The sequence below is a fragment of the Acanthochromis polyacanthus genome, chromosome 14, assembly GCF_021347895.1.
Source record: "Acanthochromis polyacanthus isolate Apoly-LR-REF ecotype Palm Island chromosome 14, KAUST_Apoly_ChrSc, whole genome shotgun sequence".
NCBI classification, from domain to species: Eukaryota; Metazoa; Chordata; class Actinopteri; family Pomacentridae; genus Acanthochromis; species Acanthochromis polyacanthus.
In genome coordinates, this window is record NC_067126.1 from 28522884 (window position 1) to 28539659 (window position 16776).

At 41.1% G+C, this 16776-nt stretch overlaps 1 protein-coding gene and 1 long non-coding RNA gene across 4 annotated transcripts; one reads left to right on the top strand and one right to left on the bottom strand.

Moving 5' to 3' along the window:
* Positions 1-6538: 6538 nt before the first annotated feature.
* On the top strand, positions 6539-14879 carry LOC110948631 (tubulin alpha chain). 3 transcript variants are annotated; one of them, XM_051958420.1, is made up of 4 exons: positions 6541-6734; positions 6996-7144; positions 7254-8180; positions 14666-14879. In XM_051958420.1, the coding sequence occupies exons 1-4, from the start codon at positions 6614-6616 to the stop codon at positions 14714-14716; spliced, it is 1248 nt and encodes a 415-aa protein (XP_051814380.1). In that variant the 5' UTR covers positions 6541-6613; the 3' UTR covers positions 14717-14879. The 3 variants fall into 3 exon arrangements, with proteins under 3 accessions (XP_051814381.1, XP_051814380.1, XP_051814379.1); XM_051958419.1 differs by lacking the exons at positions 6541-6734; positions 6996-7144; positions 7254-8180 and adding exons at positions 11525-11642; positions 12995-13217; positions 13411-13559 and having other exon boundaries at positions 13739-14879; XM_051958421.1 differs by lacking the exon at positions 14666-14879 and having other exon boundaries at positions 6539-6734; positions 7254-9099.
* Positions 9795-11514, bottom strand: LOC127536994 (uncharacterized). The gene is made up of 2 exons (XR_007946237.1): positions 11263-11514; positions 9795-11010 (listed from the first exon to the last, which is right to left on the bottom strand). It is a non-coding gene; the product is annotated as an uncharacterized LOC127536994 (long non-coding RNA).
* Positions 14880-16776: the final 1897 nt, after the last annotated feature.

Sequence of the window (16776 nt, forward strand, 5' to 3'; positions counted from 1 at the left end):
TAAAGGATTTGCCGTATCCCGTCGGCATAAGTCCAAATACGTCTTTCTTCTCAATGAAACACTTAAGTGCCGTCCTTTGTTTATCTTTCAAGTTGAATTTTAGATTCAAATCTTTAAGGGCTGTGGCCAAAGCCGAGTTGAAAGATAACTGTTTATTGTGCCCTGGTTGTTTCTGTCAGAATCTTCACGCCTCTGTCGTCACTTCCTTACGCCCGCCTTCTGACTCTACACTTGATGGTGATTGGTCCGGCCAGTTTTAGGAGAATCCAGCCTCGAGCCTTATGGAGGGTAACTAGACCCACCCTGGCAGAGAATTAAATTCGTTTCCGTGGGTTGTCTAGCGCGGCTAGGCTACTCTTCTTCAGCATCACCCTCCAACTCCTCCTCATTCTCCCTCTGACTGTCTGAGCATTCTGGGTAATATGGACCCTTCTGCATCATCTTCAGCTCCTTCTTCACAAAAGTCACCATGTTGTCCTCCAGTAGCTGGAGCAGAGAAATGTGTCAATGAGTCCATCAGAGTGAAATCATGGAGCCAAACATCAGATCAGGTTCCACCCCAGCTGACTGTTGCACCCATGTGTGAATGCTTAGTCCTCTTCTTTCTTTGAGGTTTCAGCTTCCTCCAGTTTGACTTGATAGAATTAGAGCTGAAATACTGATTTTTTAAAAACTAAATAATTGTCTCAAAATTTTAATTCCTACCTTGCTCTTATTTAAGATTTTGCTACATTGGACACAGCTACATGTCACCCGATAGCCAAAGTTAGTCAGCAAAGCAACAAGCAGTGATGAAACATCAGCAGCATCAAAGCTGCATGTTGTGGAAGAGTTTTGGTCGGTGGTGGAGTAAAGATCTCATTGTAGAGGCAAATCATAAGGCTACTGTAATACTTAAACACTGATACTTACATGAGCGGACAAAGACATTCATTTAGGTGTGTCATGTCGTTTCCTGGTCCTGGCATCGTCAGTGCTGGAAAACCTAAATGGAACACAGCCGCTGGACATGCAAAGACAAGCTAAACTAGCTGCTGTCATTTTACTAACTAACCTGATGAAGACATCAGGATTAATTTCCTCTTCCACCTCAGTGAAACACTTCACTGGTTTCACTAAATAGTAGACAGACTCTCAGTAGATGTTAACTGACTTATGACAATCAGGAAGTTTTATGGGGAAACTGGAGCTGAGGATTATCATGTAAATAGTGTTTTACTGAGTATTCAGCCTCGACATTTAGGGTGTGTAATACTTTGAGATATAAAATATTTCGATATAATTTCAGTTCCGTCCATCCCAGCATGCTGAACTATAAGCTGATAATTCTTGATAAAGAAAATGATATGAGATGATTAAAGATATGTGATGAGGAAGGAGAAGCAGTATGATCACTGTTATATTTAATCTGTTCATGATTGGACTGCATGCAGCCTCTTGACCTTCCTTGACTTTTCCAACAGAGGGCGCTCTGACGCCAACAATCACTTTCTGGTTTCCAAGGAAACTTCGAAACACATCAGTTCACACAAGATGTTCACCCAAACACATACTTACTTGTGCACCTTAAGGGGTTGGGTTTAAAATGTGCAAAAGAATCACCTGTAATTCTCTGTAACATCATAATTCCATTAGGTGATGTGGCTTCCTTGTGAGTAAGAACATCACACTTTGGTCAGAGTGTCAGTGCTCTGCTGACAACTCAGAAAACAACAGCACCAAGCCAGAATGCCTGTGGAACACATTACTGACAATGACATTATCATCATCACACTGCATCCTTTGTTGTTCTGATTTATAGACCTCTGGTGGGATCAATTCCATCCTGTATGAGAAATAGGTGCACTCATTTGCAGCTTGTTTTAGGGCACATAAACCTACTGTTTAATCCATCCCATATAACTGTGGTCAATTTCCCATGATATATTATTTTAATATGACTGTTCGGAACTAAGTGGGAACCACTGGGGCTGAGAGGTAAAACCAACACCAGAGGGCCAAACTTGAGACTGACTCCTAAAGCGAGTCAATCCTCGTTGACCTCCGTGTTCCAATGTCCAACTTTACAGCAGAAATAAACATGTTTACAGTCTGGAACTAAAAACAAGTCTGGATTCTTTAGCCCATCTAACCAGTCATGACAAATGTTTGCACTTTGAGCATGTGCCAGAAAAGTCCTCATTTTTCAATGTTAATTCTTCTTTTAAGCCTTATTCTTCAGGACGTTCTCATGTTCGTAATGTCCACCCTTGATAAAAAATAAAGTCCAAATCACTTTCCAGGAATAATTCATGTTTAACAAACATCTCCCTTGTCAAAAAAAGGTTTTTAAATATGCTTAAAATGTCCACACTTTAGAAAAAAAAACTGTCACCATGTTCTATAAATTTGGTCACTTCCCATGTTTAAATAAAAAAGAAAAAAAAAACATCCTCAGTTTAAAAAATGTCCCAATTTCCCAAAAGAAGTCACAGGAAAATGTCCAACTTTTGTCAAGTTTTTTTTTTTGCTGTTCAAAACACTTCAATGTTTTCTCACTTGAAGAAAAACAGGTTTTTGAAGTTTCCAGATCTGTCTTTACTTTAAAGTCTGAGAAATGTCATCAAATTAATTCAACTGTAAGTGTTGGTTTCAAAGTGAACATGAAGCTATTAAATGGTGAGAAGGTTCCAAAGAAATCTCAGCAGGAGAGCAGACTTCCCAACATGCATTTCTTCCACAGTCAAAACACTGTTTTGGGAATACTCGTGATGGAAACCATCATTCACACATTTAATTAAGTTGCAGTTGTTCCGTCTCACAATGATGACAACTGAAACATAATTGAAGCTCACATCAAAACAACCAAACATCTTCATCCTGATTCTGCTACAAACAGACACCAAGTTGATTTCCTCTGAAATTCTTCACACCGAAAAGAAAAAGAATCAAGCAGACAAAAGTAATGTCTTAAAAAAAAAAACAGTCATTTTATTTATGAGACATGGAGTAATCAGAGAGCTGATCTGATGTTTGGCTTCATGATTTCACTCTGATGGACTCATTGACACATTTTAAAATATCCCCTCCTCAGATAGTCACGGTCAAGCTATGCAGTCAGTTTCTTAGTCTTTGTGCGGGCCCGACATCCTGCAAACCAATTCATGACAAAAACTCTTCACACGTTGCAATTTCATTACATATGCTTGCAGTTCAACATTTTGAAAGCTAGAGGTCGTAGTTGCTTCACTATGAGTGCCTGAGTGAGTGAGTCAGTCCATGTGACATCTGAGAGTGGAGTACATTCTTTCACCACCAGACTGCTTCCCGCAAAATGTTTTTGTCATTATGTCACCCTGCTACCATCCTGTTCTTTACGTAAAACTGAACTGTGTGTTCTATTCTATAGAGTTATACAGCATGTGGTTTGCTGATAGAGTTTGCAGCATAGTTTCAGCTGGGTCGAGAAGTATTTGAACGGTGACATCATTTCTGCAAGTTTGCCTTTGTAAACCACATTGCATTTAAAATGAATGAATCAAAATGTGATTAAAGTGTCAACTCCCGGCATTAATTTAAAAGGTTTAACAAAAGCACGCTGAAAAGTATATTTCTTTCCCAAACACACACATAATTAGAAATACAGGGTTTATTTTTAATGCTTTGCAGCCGATGACTGTCTGAAATCTGAGCCCAAGAACATTACCAACTGCTGAGCTTCCTCCTTTGAGACACTTTGCTAGACCTTTTCTGCAGCTAGCTTCAGTTGCTGTGGATCTGTCTGCCTTTAATTTTGCCTTTAGAGAATAAAAAAGATGCTCAGTTGGGTTAAGGTCAGGTGACTGACTCAGCTATTTAAAAGCAGTCCATTTGTTTGCCTTAAGGGTTGCTTTTGCAGAATGTTTTGGGTCATTATCTATCTGTACTGTGCTGCTCTATAAGTTTTGCAACATCTGACTTAATCTGAGCAGAAAGTATCTCAGGATTCTATTCAGAATGTAAGCAGTCATCCTGCTACTTCTGTCAGTTGTCACATATTCAATGGACATCTGTGACCCAGTTCCAGTGACAGCTATACATGTCTGTGTCATAACACTGGCTCCACCATTTTTGACAGCTGATTTGCTTTGGATCATGAGTCCTTCCGTTCTTTCTCAATACTTTTTCCTTCCCATCATTCTGCTATTTCATCTTGGTTTCATCTTGTTGCAAAGCAAGGCACCTACTTCCCCTAAATCAACACCCCTTTGGACTACATATTGACAGTTCCCACAAACAGCTGAAGAAATCAAGTCCAGACCTATTATGTCCTCAATTCATCATCAATAACAATAAAACACGCCACACCCTGTTCTGAAACTCTTTCATTGAATCTAATTACTTTTAAGCTTGTAAAAATTGAGAACTATGCTAAATTGTCTGTAACTGCTCAAGTGTTCATGAAATATGTGAACTTTTGTCAAACATCCACAATCAAGGCTGAAAGTCTACGTTTCCATCACATCTTGCTTATTTCATTTTCCACTGTGGAGGTGGCTCTAAATGGATCTGTCATGACCTCAAATGGTGCAAATTATCTATCCATCTAATTTTCCCATTCAGCTCTTAGTCTCTGTGTTTCTTTCTCTTCTTGTAGCACTAGCTTTATTATCACCCATTAGTGAGAAGATAAAATTGTGTGGCGCTTGGGACTCTCACATAATGGAAGTAGGTCATAGCTTTATGACTCAGACAACACCTTTGAGGGCAGCACACCTGAAAAAAAAAGACAACAGCAAGGTGTATACTTTCCCACCGATATTGCAGCTTATGGAACATTAAACATCGATAAAGATTTAGTTTTTTTTTTAAAAGCAATTACTATAGTTTATGTGGTGTTAAACACATTATAAAACAATGTGTTATATGTGTATATATTTAACATTGCGTATAATTGCATACTGTTTATACCATAGTGCTTTGTGAGGTGTTTGTGTTAGACGGATGTGATATCAACATCAATTACTGTGTTGGTTCCCAAAGAGTCTCACAGCCTCAGGAGAGAAACTGACCTCAAAATGAATAGCGGCACAGTCGATGCTGTGGTATCACTTTTGGCCTCCCGGCTATCACAGCTATATTCATGACAAACCAGACTTAAAATCACCTAGGTTGGTTTCACATAAGTGCAGAGAGGTTGTTTCGAGGCTGATAAATAAAGATAACAAGGAGGAATTCTGTATGACATTTGTGAGAAAAATGAATACAGACTGCTTCAGTGTTGTATCACAAAACTGCAGAACTTACTGAACACATTCCCACATGGTTTGATGTCATTACTGTTCATGCCTGCTGATCTTGAAAGTAGCTTAATTTGTTTTAACTATCACAGAACGTTCTGTCTTGCATCCATGGCATGTATCAACAGTTTAGGTTACTCCAGCCAACTGAAGGAAGCAGATACTAACAGGCTACCTTATGGAAGATCAAGATACAAAAAAAAAAAAAAAAAAACCATGATCATGTGAACTATAAAACCTACTGGATACAAATGGCTTTTGAAGTTCAAAATCTGAATGGACAAGGGTATGCGAGTGCTCTGTGGCTAAGTCTGGCAGTTGTTGTTTGTACCATGTAGTCAGCTAATACCTTATGAGGGAATTCACAGGTACTCCATTTCTCCCTTCCAAGGCTCTGATGAGCTAACAAAAGAATCACTAGCAGGTCCCACATAAACTGTATTGTAGAATTTTTAATTCAAACATAAAGTTTAGTGTCTCATCTGATATTCTTATATCCATATAAATCTTTTTCAAATGCATAACAAAAATGAATCTGCTGAAAATGACAAATATTTGCTTTGATACTTCCTATCATGATAGTGGAATGAAACAATAGATGGACTCATTAGATGCATTGAAATTACAACACAAAGTCATGTATTTGCAACTGCCGAGCGAAACTACATTATTCCCTCATCTGGTGTTCTGCTTTATGAAATATGAGTTGCTTACGTACCAGTACAAAACACTCACAAACTCACACAATGACTAGGGTGGTGACCTCTTTTTGCATTGTGTATATGTGTATCAAGTGGATGATCTTATCCTGGTCCCATCAGTAGGTTCTCTGATTACAGCTCTGATCAAATCCCTGCACACCTCAAGCTGTGGGTGTATAAAAGCAGAGCATCACGGCTGTCTCTGGCACTACATCTTCTTACCGATACCTTGACATTGGAGAAGAGAGATAAATCATGGTAAGACATGGCTTGCTTGTGTGAAACCTACTGAAGGTGCATGTTACTGTGTTTAGTCACAACTGTGAGATATTCTGTGTTTGTTCAGAGTTGAGCAAGGTTTTCATTAAACGATGAGATAGTTACTATTAAATCAAAATTAATCTGTTTTTTATCTGCATCAATCCATGAGAGATGTAGTGAGGTACAGTATTCTAACTGGATTGAAGTAGTTAAATAAAATGATGTGTGGCAAAAATGCAGAAAGTAAACAGATGCTTCTAGTAATTCAAGAGTGTTACTCACTCTCTGCAGCGTGAATGTATCTCCATTCATGTGGGCCAAGCTGGGGCCCAGATTGGTAATGCATGCTGGGAGCTGTACTGCCTGGAACATGGGATCCAGCCCGACGGACAGATGCCCTCTGACAAGACTGTTGGGGGAGGAGACGACTCTTTCAACACCTTCTTCAGTGAGACAGGAGCAGGAAAGCATGTTCCCAGAGCCATCTTTGTCGACCTGGAACCTACTGTCATTGGTCAGTGACAATTATATAGCTAATTATCTTACATAGATTAGATGTTTTTATGTAATTCTGTACTTTAAATATAACAACGCTATATTTTTTTTAAGGGAACTGGGATAAGGATTGTTGCATTTAGCAGAAAGGGATTGGGAGATGGCAATAAACTCCATATAAAACAGACCTTGTGGCTCTGTGGAAACATTTCAATACAAAGCTGTAAGAGTAATTCACCATTAGGATTCACTGACTCACTACTGTTGTTTGGTTGTCCAGATGAGGTGCGTACAGGAACCTACCGTCAGCTGTTCCACCCTGAGCAGCTGATTACAGGAAAGGAGGATGCAGCCAACAATTACGCTCGTGGACACTACACCATCGGCAAGGAGATCATAGATCTTGTTTTGGACAGGACACGCAAACTGGTGAGACTGTTTGAAAATGTCAGTGGTACAAATTTGTAGTATTTTCAACTGTTTTTGCTTGAATAAATTATTCATTGACCTTAACATGTGTGAACTATTAAATTTCCAGGCTGATCAATGCACTGGTCTGCAGGGATTCCTCATCTTCCACTCCTTCGGCGGAGGCACCGGCTCTGGTTTCACCTCCCTGCTGATGGAGAGACTCTCTGTTGATTATGGGAAAAAGTCCAAACTTGAGTTTGCTATCTACCCAGCACCGCAGGTTTCCACAGCAGTCGTGGAGCCCTACAACTCCATCCTGACCACCCACACCACCTTGGAGCACTCTGACTGTGCCTTCATGGTGGACAACGAGGCCATCTATGACATCTGCCGCAGAAACCTCGACATTGAGAGACCAACGTACACCAATCTGAACAGGCTCATTGGCCAGATTGTGTCCTCCATCACTGCCTCACTTCGCTTTGATGGAGCCCTGAATGTTGACCTGACAGAGTTCCAGACCAACTTGGTGCCCTACCCTCGTATCCACTTCCCTCTGGCCACCTATGCCCCGGTCATCTCTGCTGAGAAAGCCTACCATGAGCAGCTATCTGTGGCTGACATCACCAACACCTGTTTCGAGCCAGCCAATCAGATGGTGAAGTGTGATCCCCGTCACGGTAAATACATGGCCTGCTGTCTGCTGTATCGTGGCGATGTGGTGCCCAAAGATGTCAATTCTGCCATCGCAGCCATCAAGACCAAGCGCACCATCCAGTTTGTGGATTGGTGTCCCACAGGCTTCAAGGTGGGCATCAACTACCAGCCTCCAACTGTGGTTCCTGGTGGAGACCTGGCCAAGGTGCAGAGGGCTGTGTGCATGCTGAGCAACACCACAGCCATCGCTGAGGCCTGGGCCCGTCTGGACCACAAGTTTGACCTCATGTATGCCAAGAGAGCCTTTGTCCACTGGTATGTTGGAGAGGGAATGGAGGAGGGAGAGTTCTCAGAGGCCAGAGAGGATATGGCTGCCCTGGAGAAGGATTATGAAGAGGTCGGTGCTGACAATTTGGACGAGGAGGATGACGGGGAAGAATACTAACTTTCATTAAGCCTGCATGTACGACAACATACAAATCTGTAGTTGAGGAAAATTTATCAACTGTATGAATACACTAACAAAGTTACAATTTCAATTAGAAAATAATACATTGTATTAATCCCTATTAACATAAAGTAAGAGTACAATGGAGAACTAGAAAAACAATTATATGGTTAAACTGACAACAACTGACAACTCTCAAATCTTAGGTGAACATCTTAAAACTTGAAAACATGAGGTTTACAACTAAATCATTTGTTCTGCCACCATCTGAGCACATTGCATTCAGACTGAAAGCAAAAAACAATCCCTTCACTTTCTTTGGGTGTTTAATGCTCGCTTCTTTCTGCAGTTAAGACAGAGAAATTTAGACCAAACCCTCGCTTCTGTTCACCTCCCCCAACATCCTCTCCCATGAGGAATGTAAGTTATGAAAGGGCTCCTATGTCAGTTTCTATATACCATTCAGCTGTGACTCTGTGAGAACGAGAGAATATAACTGACAAAGTCACTGACTGGTGTTGTTTGTCTAGCTCATACTCAGACTGTGGCCTGCAGCAACAATAGGATCCCAGTTCAGCTATGTATGAGTCACAGCGCTGTGATCCCAACAGTGCTGCTGAAAAGCTGTATCCAAAAAAAAAAAGCAGAACACTGGCCTCAACATTTCTCGGAAATTTTATCTTTTACATTTCAGAGGTGTATCACACTATAGTGGTTGCCACTATCTTGTGTCTGTGTGCTCTGAATTCTGTCATTATATTGAAATGTTGAACAATGCCATATCATTTCATTTTATGTAAATGGACTCTTTCTTCTTACCATTTACTTTTCCTACCATTAAAGCGTTCAATGATCAGAAAAAAAATCATTTTACAGACTCGTATGCGATTATTCATTTAATGATTTAACACTGACACTAAATGAGCTATGTGTGTTGGTGACCATGTGGGTGCACATGCATGCATTAAACAACCATTATTGCGCTCTTGCCCAGGGTCCTTGTTACATTATATGAATGCAGGAATGTGTGGGAGTGAGCAATTTGCATGCTACTAGTAAATTCATAAGCACAGATAAATGACTCACTTAAGGTACACTGCATGTAATTCAACTACTCTGGTAACAGTCAGATATATGCACACAATTTCAAAAAAAGAGGGGAAAAGTGGTTATGAGGGACACAAAAGAGGGATATTGTTTTCATCTGTAATGGTCTAATCTCAAACTGACAGACAATGCTGGCAAATGTGACAGCAAAAAACCCAACAGACAGTGTTAAGACCCAACTGCTCGGGTCAGGTGGGTGTCACAAAAACCACCAGTTGTCGAGCAATTTATTGCTCAGCGACAAATTTAACACAAAAGTGATCACAAGACTGGTGGATGTTGCTAAATCAAAAAACCAAGTAAAAACAAACAAATTCCTTAGCCAAACCTAAACACAATAGCAACAACCACCACAGACAAGATAAACCAATACAAACTAGCGACTAGTGCACAGAATTAAAAAGAAAAGCACTCAGAGCACAGTACTTCCCCAAGGCTGTTCATTCCTCCATAAGGCATTGTCAGAAACACAACATGTTTTATTAGTTATTGATGCTCAGAAATCACAGCAACATAGAATGTGGCCATTTAATATAGATTTACCTATAAACAAAATGACGATGAGCTTAGCACAGGCATGTGGTATGCATACGTTATGCATGGATACTGAATCGCGTGACATAAATATGTAGCAGGCAGCGGGAATTGAAGGGACTCTGAAACACCCTCACACTTTAATCAATTGTTCCTTGTATCATTTCTGACAGAAAAGTCCCAGTAAGTCTGTAGCAGTGGATTTATAGTAGGATTGTAATCATTTGATCGTCAGCAGGCAGCTGACGTAGCGTTCACTTGTCATGGTTACAGTGATGTCATATCGCAATGATACAGAAATCCTTAACAAATCCAGAGATCCAGACTAAGCTGCATCAATGCCAAAATCCAATGAGGTGGTCCTTACATCATTTCTGGCCTTCCCTGAAAATTTCATCCAAATCTGTTATTCTGTTTTTGAGTAACGTTGTGTACAGACAAACGTATGTCGATCGTCACATAACTCTGCAGCGTGCATTGGCGGAGTAACTAGATAAATGTGGTACCTCAAAACACCCACATTTAAGACAATACGCAAAGAAGTCAGAAGTAGGTTCTCACCAAATTAGCAGGCTACTAACAGGAGCCAGTCTTCAAGACAGGTAGCTTCTCACTGCTCTAATTTTCACTTAGCCACTGCTCAATGATTACAGAACCTGCAGACCACATAGACACAAGAGGCACTAGGGCGAATTGGTCTCACTAAATCCAAGCTTCCCCGACTGAGAGTTTGGTTGCAGCATTTATGCACAGATGTGGTGATGGTTGGGATTTTGTGAGAGGAGGAGTTGTGGCCGTGGACCAAGCCCACAGGTCAGAAGGTGTGGCAAACTAGTGGTGAGGTCTGTTGTGTTATGGCAGGTTCATTGGCTCCAGTGCAGAAAAGATGCAGGACACAAAAGCTCCACGATGTTCGTTCAGCCAGTAGTGGCATGGACAGCTGATGGATGGCTCCCGACGAGGTAGGTATGGCGTCCTAGGTGGCGTGGCTGATGTTCACAAAGGCAGCAGGTGTGCTTTTCAGATGACAGAAGATCTCCAGGAGGATGAAAGCCTTGGAGTCCAGGTAAGGCAACTTGCTGCAGGCAGTCAGTGGACGGTGACAAGCCAGGGAACACCAAGCAGGCAAGAGCCGATGCTAAACAGAGAGAATAGGATTACACGTAGCTCAAGAACAAAAAGCTCAGACTAGAAAGCACAAGGCACTAGCTGAGGGTAGAATCACAGTCCAGCTCCAAATGAATAATGGCGTCTGGTTTTACAGAGATTTAGGAGTAGGTGATTGCATGACTAGAACCTGCTCGTGATCTGCTGATTGATAATTAGCCACACCTGCTGCCAATCTGCTGCACCACTGTACACCTAGGAGAGGGAGAGAAAGAGATCAGACCTGGAGGAGGGAGGAGCACAATGCCACTAGTCACAGCCAGTCACTCCTGATGACTTCCAGGTGGGATCTGGAGCTCCTTCTTCAGCAATCTGCAAACAATATAGTTTTCACAAGCCATCCCAACACACAGAGGCCCTACAAAGTCCATTGCCAACCACATGACTAGCAGAGGACGTAACAGGCAGCATAAGGGACTTCCCTCTATTTTTTTTTTTAAACTGCTGTTCCCTCCCGCCAATGAACTATGCAGCTGCTTGCTGAGATTTTCTGCCGGCCCCCTCCACTTCCTTGCCTATAAAAACCCTGACTCTCCCTCTCCTCCGCACTTCTGCCTTGTGTCTGAATCCTCAACGTCGGTCGAAGGACAAGCAGACAAAATGGTGAGTAACTGCTTATCTGATGACGTAGCCTTGAAATTTCCACACTCTCTCTCCCTTCTGCCTCTCTTTGTCTCTCATTCTTAACATTAGATGGAGTAAATATCTAGGCCTCTTTAATGCTCATAAGGCCTCTGCTGTGGAGCTGATGCTACAAAAGCAGCTCTGTTCTATTAAATGACAGTGGTTTTGAGCTCAATTCATGTAATTGAACATTTTTGGGCATGTCTGCTAAGAATTCAGGGAGAGGACTTACTACAATAGTTACATGTGCCTACAAGACAAGTCTTTTCTATACTCTTGTCAATCTAGGCCAGATCACAGACACTCTAAGTTTGACTGCTGTGTCATGTTCAAACTTGTTTAATGTGCAGCTGATCCCATAGCAAGAAATGTATCAGGTTGAAGCAAGACAGGATCAGTCTCAGTCCTATTTGTTTCGGATTACAGTTGTCTTGACTAAAGAGTGAGCAGGGTAATCGTGGCAGTGGGGGGATGGATAGAAGGAACAGAGAAAAGAGGAGTGGTCTGGCCTAGGCAGTATGAGTTAGTGGGCAGCCATTTTGCAGCTGTTAGGAGTTTTTGGTTTGAGAGATGTGGAGAGAGAGCCAGGAGGGAGGGAGGGTGACAAAGCGAGACATCCCTGACTGTTACACAGCACTATGCAGCTGGACAGGGTGGGGGAGGAGAGAGACACAAAGGAGGGGATGAGGAAAGGGAGGAGACATGGGATAGAGGGGTGGGGGCAAGGTTTTCACATCTTCCTGAGGCATGGCCTTCCTGTCTGCCACATATTGCAATTGTGTGTTGCAGTCCCCCCCCCCCCCCCCCCCCCAAGAAATCCATAAAACTGGCTCCTGCACATAAATGGAGCTTTTAGTTATGTCACATCTGTAATTACTTTTTACTGCCCATCAATTCTACTCAGACAACCCTGAATGCAGACTACTACCTGCTCTACTTAAATGCTGGCTTGCCAGTATGTGCAGTGCATTACTGAAACCTTCAGCATTCTTTTCTGGCACAGAGTTTCTTGCAGTCAACTTTTTTCTAAACTATGCAGTTTCCTAGCCAAACTGAGTGCTGGTGTTGTATAAAGATTGTCCTTAATATTGAAATTCAAGGAACAAATAGGGGATACCATTTCAGTTGGTACACACTGTAGAAGCAGACTACTATTTAAATGTTGGACTGTTATTTTTTTTATTTTATTTTTTGCAATAATTGGTGTTGAGGCCAAACAGTAGTTACACAACAAATATAGAAGCACTTTTGGGTGGTAAATGTGTTTCATGTTGAAAAAATGTATTAGTTATCAGCCTCTTTTCATCAGTCCCTCCTTTTTTTTATTTCAGCGTGAGTGTATTTCTATGCATGTCGGCCAAGCCGGGGCCCAGATGGGTAATGCATGCTGGGAGCTGTACTGCCTGGAACATGGGATCCAGCCAGACGGACAGATGCCCTCTGACAAGACTATTGGGGGAGGAGACGACTCTTTCAACACCTTCTTCAGTGAGACAGGAGCAGGAAAGCATGTTCCCAGAGCCATCTTTGTTGACCTGGAACCTACTGTCATTGGTCAGTTACTATCTTGGACATGAAACTGCTAAATAATTTTCATTTAAAATGTGTAAACACAGTACTTAAACTTGGTTACTATATATTATAGTTAAATGTTTTTTTTCAGTATCTGAGCAAACATATTTAGAGCTTGAACATTCTTCAGTTGGAATATGAGCTCTAACTCTGTTTTTAACTGTCCATTTTACAGATGAGGTGCGTACAGGAACCTACCGTCAGCTGTTCCACCCTGAGCAGCTGATTACAGGAAAGGAGGATGCTGCCAATAATTATGCTCGTGGACACTACACTATTGGCAAGGAGATCATAGATCTTGTTTTGGACAGGACACGCAAACTGGTACGAGTTAGATTACATTAGTTTGCTGGACAGGTTTAACATTTGAGTACATTTTTAGCTCTAAAAAAAGTCTTGCCTTAACTGTAAATATATGGACAGCGTGCTAGCTCTGATGCCTCTAAAAAGATTGTGGCTGGAGTGGGATTTTAATTCTTAATTTTTTTTATTTATTTTTTCAGGCTGATCAATGCACTGGTCTGCAGGGATTCCTCATCTTCCACTCCTTCGGCGGAGGCACCGGCTCTGGTTTCACCTCCCTTCTGATGGAGAGACTCTCTGTTGATTATGGGAAAAAGTCAAAACTTGAATTTGCTGTCTATCCAGCCCCCCAGGTCTCCACAGCAGTAGTGGAGCCCTACAACTCCATCCTGACCACCCACACCACCTTGGAGCACTCTGACTGTGCCTTCATGGTGGACAACGAGGCCATCTATGACATCTGCCGCAGAAACCTCGACATTGAGAGACCAACGTACACCAATCTGAACAGGCTCATTGGCCAGATTGTGTCCTCCATCACTGCCTCACTTCGCTTTGATGGAGCCCTGAATGTTGACCTGACAGAGTTTCAGACCAACTTGGTGCCCTACCCTCGTATTCACTTCCCTCTGGCCACCTATGCCCCGGTCATCTCTGCTGAGAAAGCCTACCATGAGCAGCTATCTGTGGCTGACATCACCAACGCTTGCTTCGAGCCAGCCAATCAGATGGTGAAGTGTGATCCCCGTCACGGTAAATACATGGCCTGCTGTCTGCTGTATCGTGGTGATGTGGTGCCCAAAGATGTCAATTCTGCCATCGCAGCCATCAAGACCAAGCGCACCATCCAGTTTGTGGATTGGTGTCCCACAGGCTTCAAGGTGGGCATCAACTACCAGCCTCCAACTGTGGTTCCTGGTGGAGACCTGGCCAAGGTGCAGAGGGCTGTGTGCATGCTGAGCAACACCACAGCCATCGCTGAGGCCTGGGCCCGTCTGGACCACAAGTTTGACCTCATGTATGCCAAGAGAGCCTTTGTCCACTGGTATGTTGGTGAGGGAATGGAGGAGGGAGAGTTCTCAGAGGCCAGAGAGGATATGGCTGCCCTGGAGAAGGATTATGAAGAGGTTGGCACTGACAGCATGGGAGAGGAGGATGAAGAAGGAGAGGAGTATTGAGGGTCAAACATCAGGCATTCCAAAAGCTAATGTGAACATAACACATTTCCGGCCACATTCTGATAATCTGTGGTGGTTATTTGTCAGTAATTCATTATAACTGCCCTCTGGGGAGAAGATTTCTGAATGTATCATCAATAAAAGTCCTAACAAAAAATTCTAATTAACTTGTGGTCATTCTTGAATTCTTCTTGTGTAGTCTGAAGGGCAGAAAGAAATATTAAAATATAATACATTCTATAGTGGATATTTCAAATTTATTTAGTTTTTAAATTGTTTGTTTGCAACTCCACTTCATTTACAGAGTACAAAATGTGCTGGACTGGCTTGGGTCCTACACTTTGTTCCTAAGAGCCCCTGTAACAGTAAATTTCTCCTTTGTGAGATCAATAAAGTCTCTTATCTTACTTTTTTTGAGCCAGCAGATGGCGCAATTTGACCAGCAAGGGAAGTGGAGTGAGGCGTCATAGTCTATGGTTTTTGTTAGAAAATACTGAGTACAGCAATTCACACTGCACATGAAGGGTTAAATGCCACTCCTACAATTCCTACAGCGGTCAGAATTTAATGTAAAGTGACAATTTGTGGTATTAGGAGCAGTTATGTGCTGCAACTATTTAAACCAATGAGGTGGCAGAGATGCTTCATATAAAACGGGTGATTTAATCGGCTGTTTGCCAAGAAATAGGCTAGTAACAACTCAATGCTCTCTCAGGCTGTGACCTGTTTTTCATTTCTGTTTCAGTTATTTTCCAAATAGCAGACGTGAGTGGTATCAGTATTCTGTTCTAACTCTCTACAGTAAAGTGAAATTTTCCAGTTCTTGCTGTTGTGTACTATAAAATGTTTTCAATAATTTTATTTGATCAAATATCAGCTAGGATAGTAGATTATTCTGGATTCAGAACAGAAAACGTGTGAGTACTTATTTCTGCCTGACTGTGATTTGATAGGTTTGCATCTCCATCAACAGGTTTTTATTCATCAATTAACCAATAACTGGAGACCAATTGGTTTGAGAAGTGGCCCACTGAACCATTCAGCAACATCTCTGATTACCAAAGCGATGTCAATATATCAGACTTCTCATTTTCCTCTTGAATACATCACATTAGAAAATCACAAGGATCAGGATGACATCATTTATCTCTGTGATAAAGAAGGCTATTATCTGCTATGTGCTGAATAATAAATGGATTATGAGGTATTTTTTAAAAACATTGTGGATAGTACTAATACTAAAGGTTCTATTACATATGTTAAACAAGAAAACTCTGGGATATGGAAAACTCCCAGAAATTTCACATAACATTCTCATATAGTTCCTGGGAAAAAATCCCATAAAATCTCAGGAAAATGTACATGAAATTTCAGGAAATTTTCCATAAAATTTCTGGAAAATACAGGACAATTCTCATAAAATTTCAAGAAAAGTCACATCAAGTCCCCATAGAATTGCTGGGAAATTCCTGTACATTTCTGATAACAAAAGGAAAATCCAATCAAATTTTCAGGAAAGTTCTGGGAAAATTCTCATAAACAGAATTTATTCTATTATTAACTTTACAAAAATTGAAAAAAAAAAACTGTTACCAACATGTACAATATTTTCTTAGTGCCCCAGATGTGTCAGAAGCTTTTGGTAAGTTGACCTAGATACTTATTGTATACATTGTATGCTTCATTATGCAACAATGAATCATGCTCTATGTTGTTTCTTTAATTTTGGATGTGATTTTGAGGGGGAGGAAAGGGATTTGTGTCCCTTAATATTTAGAACATTTGGTAGTTTTTCTTCAGCATTTTTTTTTAACATTTTTTTTCTAGAATTTAATAATGTAGCCAAACCATGGATTCCCCAGATCACCCTATTTTTATGGATATGTTTTTTTTTTTTTTTAAGCATAGAGTAGGCTAGTTAGCCTCTAAGACTAATAATGTATACATTTTTAAAATTGCTTTAGTTACTGTATTCAATGATTTTGTACACAATTTATCAGAAATCTAAAATTAACAAGACTTGAGTATTAAAAACCATGTGCTATGCTGTTTAAAGATTA

Bases quoted from the DNA above. Each gene is read 5' to 3' on its own strand.
- LOC110948631 (XM_051958419.1), top strand. The intron at 13,218-13,410 runs GTCAGTTACTAT...TCCATTTTACAG, and splicing joins CCTGGAACCTACTGTCATTG to ATGAGGTGCGTACAGGAACC. The intron at 13,560-13,738 runs GTACGAGTTAGA...TTATTTTTTCAG, and splicing joins TGGACAGGACACGCAAACTG to GCTGATCAATGCACTGGTCT.